This window comes from Sus scrofa, chromosome 5 (genome assembly GCF_000003025.6).
Source record: "Sus scrofa isolate TJ Tabasco breed Duroc chromosome 5, Sscrofa11.1, whole genome shotgun sequence".
Taxonomy (NCBI): Eukaryota; Metazoa; Chordata; class Mammalia; order Artiodactyla; family Suidae; genus Sus; species Sus scrofa.
Genome location: NC_010447.5, coordinates 48698854 through 48716829, shown reverse-complemented (window position 1 = coordinate 48716829; position 17976 = coordinate 48698854). Strand labels below are relative to the sequence as shown.

At 37.4% G+C, this 17976-nt stretch overlaps 2 protein-coding genes across 6 annotated transcripts in view; both read left to right on the top strand.

Annotated features, from left to right (window-relative positions):
• The window catches only part of LOC106507512 (lymphoid-restricted membrane protein), a 127604-nt gene that overhangs the window by 59852 nt on the left and 49776 nt on the right, over positions 1 to 17976 (top strand). Inside the window, exon 18 of one of the 2 annotated variants that reach the window (XM_021092187.1) lies at positions 9950 to 10654. In XM_021092187.1, the coding sequence (XP_020947846.1) occupies positions 9950 to 10091 (142 nt within the window). In that variant the 3' untranslated portion in view covers positions 10092 to 10654. Of the gene's footprint in view, positions 1 to 9949; positions 10655 to 17976 lie in introns of those variants that run through there. The other variant, XM_021092186.1, reaches the window with a different exon arrangement.
• LRMP (lymphoid restricted membrane protein) overlaps positions 10103 to 17976 on the top strand; it is a 57661-nt gene continuing 49787 nt past the window's right edge. Inside the window, exon 1 of one of the 4 annotated variants that reach the window (XM_021092203.1) lies at positions 10103 to 10654. The gene's annotated coding sequence lies outside the window, so the exon portion shown is untranslated. The remainder of the gene's footprint in view (positions 10655 to 17976) is intronic. The other 3 variants (XM_021092206.1, XM_021092204.1, XM_021092202.1) reach the window with 3 other exon arrangements.

Sequence of the window (17976 nt, the reverse complement as noted above, 5' to 3'; positions counted from 1 at the left end):
GTGAGAAAAACATGTCATCATTTGTACATGCTTTTTTACATCCAAACGCCAGCTCTTTGCCAGGCCTCTTTTCTTCCTAAATGCTAGGGTATTATAGAAAACAGGACAAAAATCTGTACCTCCATAAAACCAACATCTATTAAGGGACACAGATAATGAACAAACATAGAAGTATATAATGTAATTCCATCGAGTAGTATGTGATATGAAGAAAATTAAGGCAGGATAAGAAGACAGAATGACCAGGGATAGGGGTACCTCATTTTAGAAAGGTCAGGAAAGGCCTGTCTGAGGAATGATAAATTGAATAGGTAGCTTAATGAAGTGAGAGAATGAGCTATGTGATGATCTGGGGAGTGTTCTAGGCAGAGGAAATAGCTAGTGCAAAGGCCCTGGGGTTATAATGAGCTTGGTATGTTTGAACGGCAGCAAGAGCACAAGCATGGCCAGGGTGGAGTGGGTGCTAGGCAGTGGTAGGAGATGAGGTCAGAAAGATAGGCAGGAGTCAAGTCCACAGCCTAGAAATCCCTCTTTGGGAATTGGGATTTTATTCTGAGTGAATGGGAAGCAATTGGGGGATTATAAACAGAGAAACAATATGACTTGTGCTTTGAAAAATCATTCTAGCTGCCAGGTAGAAATAGTCTATTGGGGTAACAGTGAAAGCAGTGAGACCAGTGTGAAGATTTTTTTTTTCCTGTAACAGAACAGCAGTTAGAGATCCTGGAAACAATTTACTGGATTATGTCCCATTTAAAAAAATATATCAGAATACGTTGCATATAGTAAGTAGTATTTCATAAATTTTTGTTTCAACTATATGTGGGTATACTTGGTTACTTGGTCATGGTCAAAAAAGCCACTGAGTTAGATGCTATTGTAATAGTCCTGATGATGGGTGTAATGTGAGCCAGAGTGATAGTTGAGATTTTGAATATAAATCATATCTGACATACCAATGAATTTGATGTGGGAATGCAAGAAAAAGAGAGTTATCCTTGACTTAGATGTTTTGGGTCTAAAAACTAAGTGCATGACATGCTAGATGGAAAAGTCTGGGGGAGACGCAGACTTGGCAGGAATAAAAATCAAGATTTAGCATTAGGACATGTTAGCAAGGAGAATTGTTGAATTTAAATACACACACTCACACACCCAAAGCTAGTACTATACCTCTTAACATTATAATGAAAATCTCTACAGAGGAAAAATCTTCAAAGTTTCAACATTTGTTGAATATTTTTAAGAAATATTTAATTTTTAAAAGCTATTCCTTTTTTTTTTTCTTTTTTATGGCCATACCTATGACATATGGAAGTTCCTAGGGTAGGGACTGAACTGGAGCTGCGGCTGCCAGCCTATACCATAACCACAGCAATGCTGGATCCTTCATCCATTAGTGAAGCCAGAGATCAAACCTGAATTCTCACGGACACCATGCAGGGTTCTTAACCAGCTGAGCCACAACAGGAATTCCTAAAAGCTATTTCTTAAACTGCTGTGACTCATAAAGTATATAAATGTTATTATTGTCTTATAACTAGGGACAAATACACACATAAGTGATTAAAAGCTTTAGTATTATGGATTTCTGTTGGTCCTTACAGTTCTTTTGCTTGCCCTTGAAAGATAATGGGCACTCTAGTGAGGTTAGACTATTCCTGGAAAAAAGAAAAGTAGATAAAATTAATGTCTTAAAAAACAGAGGAGATGATGTTAGCAAGAAGGTAGAATGGGAAGCCTTGGACCCTCCTTCCCATAAGGATATACTGATTCAATAGTAATACATGGACAGATTCCTTTTGTGAGAAATCCAGAAACTAGGGAAGAGCCTCCTGTACCCTGGGTAAGCACAAAACCAGCCATCAATGCTGGTAGGAAAATTCTAGATACTATGTTGCCATAATTCCTGCTCCTGACATAGTGTCATATGATCAGAAGGAACCTCTCAGCTCCCAGCTTCTCCCTGCATAGGGAAAGAGTTGGATTGTTGTGCCCAACATTCCAACTTTGCTGAGGACTGCCCAAAATACTAGTTCCTGTCTCACTTGTCTCAGAGTGCAGACAGAACTGGGTATACTATAGACACCTGGGGGACATTGAGAACAAAGATTGTGGTTTGAATTAGCTCACAAGTACTAATCATAGTCCCTCCCCCTGGCTCAGCACAGAGTAAACAGATAAAAATCCCAGACCACAGCTTCTCCCTAGGGAAGGAAAGAGTTGGATCACACATACAACATCCGAAATTTTATGGGAGCTGTAAGAGACTGTCTCCTGTCACACCCATATTAGAGCAATGATGGGACCTTTATACCCGAGATGCCTAGATGCCACTAAGAACAAAAATGGTGGGTCTAATCAACATAAAAATTTTATAGGCTCCTAGAATCTCTGCTCAGAATGATTGGTAAGGAATTTTTCCCATCTGAAAATACTTGGAGAGGTGGCTCTTTTTTCTAAGGTGATGATACCAACACAAAGAGTCAAGAAAAATGAAGACACAGAGAACTACGTCTCAAACAAAGGAACAAAATAAATCTCCAGAGACTGCACTTAATAAAACAGAGATAAATTACTTACTTCACAGAGAACTCAAAATAACTGTCATAAAGCTGTTTAATGAAATTAGAAGAGCAATGCATGAACAAGGTGAAAATATCGAGATGAAAATATTTTAAAAGTGTCAAACACATTTTTCTTTTGTGGTTCTCTACAAAAAAGTTCTCTTTTGTGGTCAGTGGATTAAGGATCTGGCATTGTCATTGCAGCAGCTTGGGTCACTGCGGTAGAACAGGTTGGTTCCTTGGCCCAGGAACTTCTACATGCCATGGGCATAGCGGAGAAAAAAAAAAAATAAAAGATAAAGAAAAAATAAACAAATCTTGTAGCAGAAGAATATAGTAACTGAACTGAAAATTTTACCAGAGGTATTCAATAGCAAACTAGATTAAGCAGAAGAAAAGATCAGTGAGGTCACTGAAGAGGTCACTGGAAATTATCCAAGCAGAAGAGCAAAAAGAAAAAAGAATGAAAAAGAGTGAAGACGGCACATAGGGAGTTCCCATGTGGCTCAGCAAGTTGAGGACCCAATGTTGCCTCTATGAGGTTGTGGATTTCATCTATGGTCTTGCTTAGTGGGTTAAGGATCTGGCATCACCACAAGCTGAGGAATAGCTTGCAGATGCAGCTCAGATTCAGTGTTGCTATGGCATAGGCTTCAGCTGCAGCTCTGATTCGACCCCTAGCCTGAGAACTTACATATGTCTCAAGCGCGACTGTAAAAGGAAAATGAAAAGGAAAAAGAAGATGTAAGAGACTTACAGGACATCATCAAGTAAACCAATGTATATATGGTGGGAGTTCCAGAAGGAGATGAGAGAAAGAAAGGGGCAGAATGGTTATTCAAATAGGTAATGACTGAAAATCTCCAAAATCTAGGGAAGGACATTCAGATCTAGGAGGCCTAATGGGCCTCAAATAAGATGAACCCATAAGGATCTGGCATTGCTGTGAGCTGTGGTGTAGGTCACAGACACAGCTCAGATCTGATGTTGTTGTGACTGTGGGGTAGGCTGGCACCTGTAGCTGTGATTGAACCCCTAGCCTGGGAACCTCCCTATGCTGTGGATGTGGCCCTAAAAAGCAAAAAAAAAAAAAGCTACAGAGAGTCCTTCAGGTTGAACCAAAAGGAACTTAAACAGCAATATGAAAATATTATAACTTTGCTTTTAAAGGCAGATATATAGACAGAGTAAATCACTTTTAATTATAGGATAAAAGTTAAAAGTATTATAAATAAAACTATAAACTATGTTAATAGGCACATTATATAAAAAGATGTAAATTGTGACATTAATACCAAAATGGGGTGGGGAGAAGTAAAAATGTAGTTTTTGTATGTGATTGAGGTTAAGTTATTATCTTAAAATATACTGCTATAAGATGTTTTATGTAAGCCCAATGGTAATCATAAAGCAATTACTTGTGAAATATACACAAAAGAAAAAGGAATCAAAACATATCAGTACAAAAAAAATCAATGAAATACAAAAGAAGATAGGAAAAGAGGGACAAAGCTACAAGACAGAAAACAACAAAATGGCAGTAGTACTCCCCATCCATAATTACTTTAAATGTAGATAGATTAAACAAAAGACAGAGAGTGAATTGAATGGATGAAAAAACAAAATCCAACTCTGTGTTGTCTACAAGAGGCTCATTTTAGATTTAAGGAGACATACAAGCTCAAAGTGAAGGAGTAGAAAAAGATATTACATGCAAGTGCTAACCAGAAGAGAACAGGGTTGGCTATATTTATATCCAACAAAATAGACCCAAGTCAAAAAGTGCCAAAAGAGACAAGTTATATATTGATAGGAGTTATACGGTAATGAGTCAATTCACCAGGAAGATATATATGCACCTAATATCAGAGCACCTAAATATATAAAGCAAACATTGACAAAATGAAAGGGAGAAATAGGTAGCAATATAATAATAGGAGACTTCAATACCCCACTTTCAATAATGGAAAGAACATTGAGATAGAAGATCAATAAGGACACAGCACACTCGAACAATACAATACATCCAGTGAATCTAAAAGACATATACAGAACATTCTACCAACTAGTTACAGAATATACATTCCCCTCAGGTGCATATGGAACAGTCTCCAGGGTAGCACATATTGGGTCACAAATCAAGTCTTAACAATTTAGGAAGATTGAAATTATACTAAATATTTTTTTTCCACCCACAATAGAACTAAAAATCAGTAGAAAAAGGAAAACTGGAAAATTCACAGATATGTAGAAATTGGACAATATATTGCTGAAAAACCACAAAAAAGAAAGTAAGGAAAATTAGAAAATATCTTGAGACAAACAAGAAGAGATCAACATATCAAAACTTATGGCAAAAGCAGTACTAAGAGGGAAATTAAGTGATAAATGTCCATGTTAAAAAGAAGATCTCAACCTTACTTATGCCTCAAGAAACTATAAAAAAAAAAAGGAAGGAAATAAGATTAGAGCATAAATAAAATTGATAATAGAAAAACATTTTTAAAAAATCAATGAAACTAAGTTTTTTTTTTAAAAGGTAAATATAATTGACAAACCTTTTTCTATGTTAAGGAAAAGAGAAGACTCAGAAATGAAAGAAGAGTCATTATAAGTGATGTCACAGGGGAAAAATGGGATTATAAAATACTATGAATAATTTTACAGCAATAAATTGGAAAACCTTGAAGAAATGGATAGATTCCTAGAAACATACAACCTACCAAGACTTAATCAGGAAGAAACTGAAAATCTGAGCAGACTAATAACTAGTAAGGAGGTTGGAGCAGTATTCCAAAAACTCTCAATAAATGCCCAGGACAAAATGTCTTTACTGGTGAATTCTAGCAAACATTTATTTATTTATTTATTTTATTTAATTTTATTTATTTATTTTTTTTAGCTATTTCTTGGGCCGCTCCCGCGGCATATGGAGGTTCCCAGGCTAGGGGTCTAATCGGAGCTGTAGCCACCAGCCTATGCCAGAGCCACAGCAACGTGGGATCCGAGCCAAGTCTGCAACCTACACCACAGCTCACGGCAACATCGGATCCTTAACCCACTGAGCAAGGGCAGGGACCGAACCCGCAACCTCATGGTTCCTAGTCGGATTCGTTAACCACTGCGCCACGACGGGAACTCCAGTTCTAGCAAACATTTAAAGAAGAACAATGCCAATCCTTTTGAAAGTCTTTCAAAAAATTGAAGATGGGGCACCATTCTCAATTCATTTCATGAGGCCAGCATTATCCTGACACCAAAGCCAGAGCCACTACAAGAAAATTTACGTATGAATGTAGATTTGAAAATCCTTAACAAAATACTAGTAAGCCAATTTCAACAGCACATTAAAATGATCATATACCGTGACCAAGTGAAATTTATTCTTGGGATGCAAGATGGTTCAGAGTACACAAATCAATTAATGTGGTACACCATGGTAATAGAATGACCATTAAATTACATATGATCATCTAAATTGATGCAGAAAAGCATTGACAAGATTCAGTAGCTTTCATAATAAAAATATGCAAAAAAAATAGAAATAGAATGAAACTATCATAACATAATAGAAGCCATATATAAAAAGCCCACAGCTAACATCATACTCACTGGTGAAAGACTGAAAACTTTTGCTCTAAGATCAGAAAAAAAGGCAAGCATGCTCACTCGCACCACTTCTATGCAACATAGTACTGGAAGTCCTAGCCTGAGCAATTAGTCAAGAAAAAGAAATAAAAGGCATTGACATTGGAAAGGAAGAAGTAAAATCATCTCTGTTTGCAGATGTAATAATCTTATATAGAGAGAACAATAAAGAATCCACAGAAAGCAGTTAAAACTAATAAATTCAGAAAAGTTGCAACAAGCAAAATCAACATACAAAAATCAGTTCCATTTCTATATCCTAACAATAAACTCTCTGAAAAGGAAACTGAGAAAACAATCCTATTGAAACAGTATCAAGAAGTTCCCATCATGGCTCAGTGGTTAATGAATCTGACTAGGAACCATGAGGTTGTAGGTTTGATCCCTAGCCTCACTCAGTGGGTTAAGGATCCAGCATTGCTGTGAGCTGTAGTGTAGGTCTCAGATCCTGCATTGCTGTGGCTGTGGCATAGGTGGGCAGCTACAGCTCCAATTAGACTCCTAGCCTGGGAACCTCCATATGCTGCGGGTGCAGCCCTGGAAGAGACAAAAAGACAAAAGACCAAAAACAAACAAACAAACAAACAAACAAAAAAACCAAAAAAAAAAAAAAAAAGGATCAAAGGAATAAAATAGGAATACATTTTAAGGAGATGAAGACTTGTATACTGAAAACTATAAAACATTGCTGAAAGAAGTGAAAGATGCAAATTAATGGAAACACATCTTGTGTTCATGAGTTGGAAGACTTAATATTGTTAAAATATACTACCCACAGTAATCTATACAGATTCAATGTAATCTCTATCAAAATTAAAATGGCATTTTGTTATAGCAATAGAAAAGAACAATCCTAACATTCAGGTGGAACTCAAAGGACCAGAACAATCTTGAGAAAGGAGAACAAAGCTTGAGATATCACGTTATAATTTTAAAATATATTACAAAGCTATGGTAATTAAAACAGTATGATACTAACCTAAAGACAAACATATGCACCAATGGAATAGAATGCCCAGAAATAAACCCATGCACATATGGTTAACCGATCTTGAGTAGGGTGCCAAGAATACACAATGGGGAATGGATAGTCTTTTTGACAAATGATACTGGGAAAACTGGATATCCACATGCAGAAGAATCAAGTTGAACACTATCATACACCATACACAAAAATCAACTCAAAACAGGTTGAAAACATAAGGCTTAAAACTGTAAAACTCCTAGAAAAAAACTTAGGGGAAAAGTTTCATGAAATTGGTCTTGGCAATCCTTCCTTGGATATGACACCAAAAGCACAAGCAGCAGAAGAAAAAATATGCAAGTGGGTCTACATCAGACTAAAAAGCTTAAACACAGCAAAGGATTTAACAGAGTCAAAAAGGCAACCTATTGAATGGAAGAAAATATTTGCAAACCATATATCTGAAAAAAGGTTGCTATTCAAAATATAAGAGGAACTTCTATAACTTAATAGTAAAAAAAAAGAAAAACCCCAGCTTAAAAATAGGCAAAGGAATTGAATAGACATTTTTCCAAACTAGATATAAAATTGGCCAACAAGTATATGAAAAGATGTTCAACATCACTAGTCACCAGAGAAATGCAAATAAAAACCACAATGAGTCATTCACAATGATGAATGAATCACACCTGTTTGGAAGGCTATTATAGAAAAAAAAAAAAAAACAAAACCAAAAGATACCAAGTGTTGGCAAAGGAGAGAAATTGAAAGGTAGATAAATTGAAACCCTTAGATACTGCTGGTGGGGATGTAAAATGGTGCAACAGCTATGGAAAACAGTTTGAAGGTTCTCAACAAATTAAAAATAGAAGTACCATATGATCCAGCATCCCACTTCTGGGTATATCCAAAAGAATTCAAAGCAAAATCTCAAAAAGATAATTGCACACTCATGTTCATTGCATCATTATTCACAATAGCCAAGATATGGAAACAATCTAAATGTTCATCAAGGATGAATACATAAAACGTGGTATTTATATACAATGAAATATTATTCAGATTTTTTTTTTAAAAGAAAGCTTTTTGAAAAAGAAGCAAATTTCGGAGTTCCCGTCGTGGCGCAGTGGTTAACGAATCCGACTAGGAACCGTGAGGTTGCGGGTTCGGTCCCTGCCCCTGCTCAGTGGGTTAACGATCCGGCGTTGCCGTGAGCTGTGGTGTAGGTTGCAGACATGGCTCGGATCCCGCGTTGCTGTGGCTCTGGCGTAGGCCGGTGGCAACAGCTCCGATTCGACCCCTAGCCTGGGAACCTCCATATGCCGCGGGAGCGGCCCAAAGAAATAGCAAAAAGACAAAAAAAAAAAAAAAAAAAAAAAAAAAGAAGCAAATTTTGCCGCATGCGATGACATGGATGAATCTTGAGGACACTGTGATAAGTGAAATAAACCAGTCACAGAAGAGCAAATGCTGCATGATTCCACTTACATGAGGCTTCTAAAATAATCAAACTTGCAGAAGCAGAGAGTAGAATGGTGGTTTCCAGGGGCTTGGGAAGGGGAAATGGGGAGTTGTAATTCAACGGGTATAAGGTTTCAGTTAATGCAAGATGAATTAAATTCTAGACATCTGCTGTACAGCATTATGCTTATAGTTAACAATACTGTCTTGTACACTTAAAAATGTATTAAGAGGGTAGACCTCATGTTACATGTTCTTAGCACAATTAAAAAAAAAGAGTAAAAATTGACTATATGCTGTTGACCTGTGCTCATTAGAATGTGTGTTTAGGTAGTTTCTATTTTGGGTTAGGGTTTTGTTTGCTGGTTTACCCTGGTGGTAAAGCATTCTCTGAGACCATCTATGTCTCTCATGTGATCCTTTTTGTAGTCAGGGCTGGATTTATGCCAATGTACTATGGGATTCAGACTCTGTATTAACATTTACACGAAGGCCTAAACCTGACCATGTCTTCCTCTCTGCCTTGAAACTTGCAAAGCTTGTTATCCCTTTGAGCAAAGGTCCTTATTCAGGTCCAGTTGTTTCTAGATGGCATTGATAGGTCAATACATAGCATAGTTTAAATAATCTTATCTGCTAACAGATGTATAGATTTATATATTTGGGGATAAGGGTTGGATCCAAAAGAAAAGTAGTATAACTATACTACAAAAGAGATTTGAGGTGAGGAAGAGAGAGAAAAGGCTTTAGAAAAGAGAGGACTGCAGTGGAAATACTAATAGCTAACTTTTACCTGTTCTTGGGAGCAGCCATTCCTGTGCTTATGGCACATATTTATACCAGGATTGACAATTCTTAAGGAGAAAGCTAAGGTCATGAAATAAAGCACTTTATTTCCCCCCCCCTTTTATTTTCCATGCCTCCCCTTTCCTTACCCTTCTTTTCTTTCTTTTTTTTTAAAAGAAGCAAACTGTGAAGGGTAGATATCACACCTGTCCCAGTGACCTCATTATAGTGTCACTGTAGTTAAGGACTATGAGTGTGGCTGAATATTCCAGTGTAGAATAGGAAACTAGATGTCTTTATTTGTAAGGTGAGATTATCAGGGGAAATGATCAATATGATTGCTTTAATTAAAATTCTATATTTGTGAAACATTTATCTCTCTGTAAGTACTTTCACTTTTTCCTCTCATCTCTGAGGAAGTGTATCAAGTTTGAATTTGTCATAACTTCCCAGGAGTGACTCTTAGTTGAAATGTCACTGACAGCTTGTGGTTTGTACTTTTTTTTTAAATTTTTAACTCCAGGCAGAAACAACCAGAAGCCATCACACAACTGCAAGAAGATGCTGTCAACCAGGAAGCCATCCTCAGGAAGAAGGTCCAAGAAGCCAGCCAATGGTTGGAGGAGGCAGAGAGGCAGGTAAGGTGGCCTGTGACTACACTGTAGGCACAGGCAGTCTCCTCAGTTGTCTTTAAAACCATGAAGTAAAAATGGAGGAGGAACAAAAAAAACAAAGAGGAACTGCGAAGTTCAGTCCCTCTCGGCTAGCAGTGAGCGGAGGAAGTAAAGGGGGGAGTTGTAAGAGGCGGTGTCAACAGCCTGCTGATGAAAGAGGCAACTTTGCAGAAAGAAGCAACTTGACATATCAGGACTTCTACCGCTGTAGAAATAGCTCAGGCATACGAAGCCCATGCAAACACAGAATTGCAGAAGTTCAGTGGAAGCTTATCGCTTCCCTGAGAAGAAAAGCACATTTTCAGTTTCGTATGCCTAATAAGAGTGAACACTCAATTGCCCTCTCTTCGGGCCACCCTGCTAAAATCCAGCGTTCATTGTATGTATCCAGGTGGAGGATAGAAATCAGGCAGCCCACTCTGCCAGGGAAGAAGCCAAGCCTTGGCTGCATAAATTAAAGGAGGCAATTTCGGCACAACGGAATCTCCAGACTATAAATACTGAGTTAGTGAACACTTGCCAGACATTGGAGCAGAAAACAAGAAAACCGAAAAGTAAGTAGCAAATATTTGTTCTGTCTGAATTCAGCCCACTCTGAGGTGGGGCAGAAGGACTACAGCCATTTTTCTAGATTAAAGCTTCTGTATTATTACTGCATTCATGGCGATGAAATGGTTCCAGAGGCAGCGTTGTGAGCATTCGGGGAGGTCTGCCTGGTGACTAGGTGGATGGATTTAACCATTAACTTTCCCTTTTGGGTGTTTATCATAAGCTGGAGGTTTTCTATAACTGTTATTTCTTTAAAAATTAAACAAAACTTTTCAATATCTATAAAAGTAAACATGGGAAAAAATCTTGAATGCATGAGATAGGTGAGCTTGCAAATTGTTTACATATTCTACCCTGATTTTATTAGCTGGTTTGTACCCATCATATGGTAGAAAAGGCCCTACCTCTCTATTTTCTTAAATTATTTAAGCAGTAATTTAAGGGTTGAGCTAACGCTTTATGAATTCAACCTGTATCAAAACATTAAATGTGTGAAAATTCTTTTAAAATTTTAATGCATTCTTTACATATATAATTTACTTTAGAATATTTGCCGTTTTTTGGTATTACCTAAAAGTGGGTGTTTACCGAGGATTTAGGTGAGAAGATAATTGTCAAATTACAGATGTCAGATGATTTTTAAGCTTATTTTATTCTAGAAACATAGCTTCGTAAAAATAAAGCTTGTGTATATGACCATTTATCAGACAACTGCTTTTGTTCAGCCAGCTTCCTGTTCTAACAGTATAAATGTTCTTTTTAATAACAAGTTATTGGTTTGGGTAATAACTAAGTATAAGCTTGAGATAAGCTAGAGATGGAAATTTTCCGACTTGTGTTTGTTTTGGATTTATTATACCCTTTCTGCTGTTATCTGAGAAAGCTGTTTAAGAGTTTAAAGGAATTGGCTAGTTCTAAAATAGCAGTGGTTTTTCAATATTTTTATTATTATTATTTTTAAGTCTCGCAGAACTTGCTAATTTTTAATAACACTATCGTTTTATTTTGCTTCCTTCTGTCAGACAGTGTAAGCCATGCTTTAAATTATATAATCTATGTGTTATTTTTTGTATTGCTCAGAGGGTATTGGAAAAGCTTCCCTTGCGAATAGAATTGTTCATTTTGAGGAATGAACATGCCTTCATTAAGGCATTCCAAATTTGGTTTCTGGTGCTTTGGACACTGTGCTTAGAGGCCTAATCTTTTCATCCAGTTATATTTATTCTTTGATTAAATCAATATTATACCCCATAGTTTTATAAAACTAAGGATTTACCCACTCCTCTAATCCACTGTGCTTTTTAAAACCTTCTTAGGAAAGTCAACTTTTGTAATTTATCCCAAAATACCCATTCTTGATATTTATGAACTCACTGTTGTCTTAGTTTATCCTCAGGGAATAATTAATCCAAATATCATTTAAATCAGATTATGAAAGCTGTGCTAGGTTGAATGCATGTATTTTTTTCTGGCTGATAAAATGGGGTGGATGCCTCCTTTCTATCTTGAATTTCTCACAGTCTGCTTGGCTTTATGAGCTCCTTGTTTGCATCCTAGGAAGGCATGCACATCAAGATTTGGCTCTTAGGATCCTTTGCTTATGAAGATCTTTCTAGTAATGCCCTTAAAAATCAACCATTGAAAGAAGAGGGGAATTTAGTTAGCACATATTTTGGAAAAGTCTATAAAGCAGATTTTCCGTAGAGACTGTGAACAAACGTCAACGAGGTGGGACAGTTGTCACACAAACACATCCTCACACACTCCTCCATGACCGCTGCCACCACATACTGTTTGAATTCTGAGTCAGACATTGAATTCTGAGTCAGACTATTTAAATCCGTAGTTCTTGTGAAACTTTCTGGTTAGCTTAATAAATTCATTAAGTGTTATGACAATTGCTTTCTGCTGCATCTAAGAGAGGTTCTTTAGCAAATTGTGTGAGGATGCAGCTGTTTGGTCCAAATGTTTAGGTCAATGACAATGATTGGAAGGAGGCAGTTGTTTATGACATTTGGTTAGATACCCTAAATGTGATGTTGAATGAATAAAATTGTTCAAGCTTTCAATTGCCCCCAGGACTGGACTGATTTATGGGGCAATTAGTGTAGTGTCCATGCTTGCCCCCATGAAGTGTGCCATTAGAATACTGAATTTCTTGAATGGTAACATATTTTCTTTCCTCTGCTTCTTCCTATGTATCTATGTATCTTGGTAACAAGGGCAATATGGGATATATAAATGGATATTTGCTTTGAAAAGGAAATAACTCTTTAAATCTAGGATATCCCCTACAACATATCAGGATGAGTCTAATGTGCAGGAAACATAGACTAAATAATCCAATCCAAGCCATCACCTCTTTGTCATTCATCCTCTTTTTGCCCCTATCTACATAAAATCTTTATTGAGTCACTCATTCAATAGACAATGAGTGAAACCATAAATATTTCCTTTAGAAACCATGAACATTTCTTTGGGAGAGAGCCTGAGAAGCTTCTGTATATTGTAATTCCTTATCTGAGCATAGTATCTGACATGAACTTTATAGCTTAGAGAAGGCTTTCTCCTAGATGAGCTCATTGGAAACTCTCTTCTAGCTTTGCTATTCTTAGCATGAAGAGCAGTCAGTACACAAGAGGGAAATGAGACAGGAAGGGGGATTCAGGTGATGCAGACACTTAAAGACAGGTGTTGGAGTAAGGACCAAGAAGAGAACCAAATTCAAATACAGCTTGCTTGATAGCGCTGATGGGATTGGGGCCTACATTTTTCCAAATGAAAGATATAGGTATGGAAGAAATAACCTTGGAGAAAGTATTACATAATGATAAAGAGCATAGGATTTGAAGTGAAACAAACCTATGTTTGGATTCTAAGTCTACAAAAGACTTTGATAAAGTCGGGCACATTTCTTTCTGCTCTGAACCTCAGTATCCTCTTCCAGAAAATGCCATAGTTGTTCATTTGTAAACAACATAACAAAAGCAAAACAGTAGCTAGTGCTTGGCCATACTGGATATAGTTTGTTCTACTAGAGCATTTTTTAAATTTTGTAAACTACCTCATTCGTGGTTGGCAAATGGGTAAAGATGTTGAGAATAAATATTGTTTCATTCACAATTTTTGTGGGAATAGGATCTGGATTGGTTAGAATGGAACTCTAACCTTCAGCAGGAAATGGAAAAGCCCTCAGTTTGGCTACAGGCAGCAGGAGCCTTTCAGCTTTATTTTAAGAAAATTTAAAACAAGTGCTCCCCTGACCCCCCTCCCTGAGATGGGCCATTCCAGCCTTGTAGAGCTCTGGTTTGTGGCAAGTTGCCTTCCCTCCTGCATTTGCTTTAGTGGCCCCACTGTCACAGAGTTCCACTTCCACCTGCATTTTCTCAGCACCCCACCAGCACTGTGCTGTTCAGAGTGTCACCAGCATTTCCATTCTATTGTTTTTGCACATTTCCAAGATTCTGGGAGTCAACCTCTAGCTATGTTTTTTTTTTTTTTTAAATTAAAGTATAGTTCATTTATAATGTTCTGCTTATTTCTGTTGTACAGCAAAGTGACTTAGTTACACACATGTATACATTCTTTTAAAAAATATTCCTTTCTGTTATGGTTTATCCCAGGAGATTAGATATGGTTCCCTGTGCTGTACAGCAGGACCTCATTGTCTGTCCATCCTAAATGTAATGGTTTGCATCTACTAACCCCAAACTCCCAGTCCATCCCTCCTTTGGTCATTTTAATTTGCATGTCTCAGTGATCCAAATTATCTTCCAAGGTACTACTACTAATAATTGTGTTTGTTAGTGCTCTAGTTACAGCATTACATGTACATTTTGAGTGGTCTCTTCCTAACCCTATTCATCTCATAAGCCCTGTTATTTATTTATTTTGCTTTTAAGGGCTGCACCCATGGCATGTGGAAGTTCCCAGGCTAGGGGTCGAATCAGAGCTGTAGCCACCAACCTATGCCACAGCAACAACTGGGGATCCGAACTGTGTCTGTGATCTACACCACAGCTCACAGCAACACCAGATCCCCAACCCACTGACTGAGGCCAGGGATTGAACCCACAACCTCGTGGTTACTAGTTGGATTTGTTTCTGCTGCGCCACAGCAGGAACTCCAAGCCCTGTTATTTTTGTTCTCCTTGTAGTTTTAAAATTCTTTATTATTGGTGCATAATTAATATATCATAAAGCATTCCCATCTTAAGTATTCTTGAACCGGTTTGACAAATGCACATCGAAACACAGAACTTCTGTAACCCCAGAAAGTTCCCTTGTGCTACTACTCCCCACCTCTATCTTCACCACCACAAGAAGCGACCACTGATCTGATTACCAATGGGTTGGTTTAGGCTGTTCTAGAATTGAGTTGTACAGTATGCGCTTTTGTGTATGTCTATCTGTCTTGCCTTGAGTGTGTATTTCTCTATGTTGTATTTATCAATGAGATGCCCTTTCATGGTTGAGTCACATTCCTTTGTATGAACATTCCACAGTTGTCTTCTATTACTGAACATCTAAATTATTTACAGTTTTGGGTTGTGGGTTGTTAGGGGAAAAGCTACTATGAACGTCTATGTGTGGGGCTGGGTCTGGCCCTGTGTTTTATTATTGTTGTTGTTTTGTTTTGTTTTGTTTTTTTTTTTTGCTTTTTAGGGCCACAGGTATGGCATATGGAAGTTCCCAGGCTAAGGGTCAAACTGGAGCTACAGCTGCTGGCCTACACCACAGCCACAGCAATGCCAGATCCAGATCCAAGCTGCATCTGTGACCTACACTACAGCTCCTGGAAATGCCAGATCCTTAACCCTGAGGCCAGAGATCAAACCTACGTCCTCATGGATGCTAGTTGGGTTTGTTTCTGCTGAGCCACAGGGGGAACTCCTGGACCTGCATTTTTATGTAACCTAGGATAAATATGTAGGAGAAGAGATATTAGATCATAGTATATTTGTAACTCTAACTTTTTCAGAAATGGCCAAATAGTTTTCCATGGTATTTGTAGCATTTCACACTCTTACCAGCAATGTGTGGGAGTTCCAGGTCCTCCACAGCCCCAGCATTTTGGTGGTGTCAGTCTTTTTCCTTTTCCCTACATGACTGGGTATCTCATTGTGATTTTAATTTGTTGGGCTGATTGGCCATTTTAGATCTTTGTGAAGTACTTAAGTCTTTTGCCCTTTTGCAAATTAGGTCCTTTGTCCTTTTGTTATTGAGTTGTAGGATTTCTTTTCTGTATATATTTTGGATGCAAGAACTTTGACAGGTATATGTGTTGTGAATTATTTTCTTCTAGTCTGTGGTTTTCAATGAGCTTTATAATCTCTGATGCAGAGTTTAATAGAAGAGTGAGTAACACATACATTGTGTTATGAAGTCCATAATCTAAAATATCAACTATCATTGACAGCTAAGATTGCAGCTCTGCTATCATGGTTTTGATTTTCAGTAGCCAATTAATCATGGGGCCTTTCACAGAAAGCCTTATAGCATAATCATTTAAAAAGTTGTTTTATCTCAGCCTCCTTCAAAGGCAATGTATCCAAGACACCTGGTCTCATCCTACATCACAGATGGCAACAGCAGGGGACGCAGTGGCCATTGTTTTACTTGCTTCCCCGTGAAACCTAAATGTCCTGAAGACATGGCAGATCCAACTCCAAACATGTAAAGAAGAATGCAAAGGTGCATGCAAATTAGGATCATAAGCCAGAGATTGCTTTGCCTTATGAAACATATGAAAATAGTTGCTACGCATTGCACAAAACATCTGTTTTTTTTTTTTTTTTTTTTTTTCTGGCCACACCCAAGGCATGTGGGAATTTCCAGGCCAGAGATCGAACCCAAGCCTTAGCAGGGACCTGAGCCACCACAGAGACAGTGCTGGATCCTTAACCTGCTGCACCACAGCAGAAACTCTAGCACAAGACATCTGTTGAAATGAGGTTTGCAATTTGAATGTTTTAAGATGGACTATTTCTAAAACCCAAGATTGCCTGGTGGGAAAGCAGATGGGCATTTTAGACCGTCTTATACCAACTCATTATTTCTTCTGAAACAGAAGCTTAATTTGGAAATTCAAAGACAGTGTTTTGAGATACAAACTTCAGAAACATAATGTTGGCCACTTCTGAAAACTTTGGTTGCTGTTGCTTTAGATGTAGGTCAGGAAAAGGACAGAGCCTTATTTCTTAATACACTTAACACAGAGAACTTAAAAAATTGAATCTTTACTAGAGTTCTAAGTATTAAGAATTTATTTATTTATTTGTTTGTTTGTTTATTTATTTATTTTTTGCTGCACCTGTGGCATGTAGAAGTTCTGGGGCCAGGGATTGAACCTGTGCCACAGTGTGACAATGCCAGATCCTTAATCCACTGAGCCACCAAGGAACTCCCAAGAATTTAATTTTTTAATTACTTAAATATGTTAGAAATATTTGAAAAATATGTTTTCCTCCTTGTGGGCCTAAGAAACCCTATGTCAGGCTTAGTTGAGAAATTTTATTTTAACAGAAAATATTCTTACAAAATTCTTAAATTTTACATGGGTACTCTTCCACATAATTGAAGCTTTCAAGCCTTTCCCCCCAAAATATGTAAAATTAAATGATGTACTTTTCACATTCATTAGCATTATTTTCATAGCTCAGAATTTCTTCAGTCTATTAAGATGCAAAATTATTGTTCTTTAAAATGAAAAGCACCAGATTTTTATGTGTTTTAAACACCAGAGTATCTGCTGTTAATTTTCCTGGCTGTTAGTGATTTAAAAAAAAAAAAAAAGTGGCAGCTATTAATATGCCTCCATCCAGCAGAGCTTCCTACCCTCATTTAATTTTTGTTTTTAATCATCTGTGGGCTGAGAAAACAGTCAAGCTTGTGAGAACTCTGTATAAATTCAGAGCCCGCTGTCTGAGTGAAGTGTTAGGATTTGCCACATGAATAAAGGGCATGAATATCAACATCTATTTTGGTTGTTCCAAAGATTTCAGCCTCTTTTCTGGTTCTTGGCTATATGTCAGAGTATGGGTGGTCAAATAAGTCTTGTGTTACTATTTAACTCAAAAAGTCAAATGGGTATTTTTCCCACTTTTGCTAATGCAGATATGAGAATTTGCAAGTTATTGGGAAGGTGATTTCAGTTAAGTAGAAAGACAAAGAGTTTTAATTTCACAGAAGCATGATGGAGCAATTGAGAACTGTCCTGTGTGTCTCGTCTCAGCTCTATGAGTAACCAGTTAGCACTTAAATCCTCTGGCCATCAGTGTTCTCAGGATCTCAGATCTGTGTAAGATTTTGAGATTCCAGGGCTGTG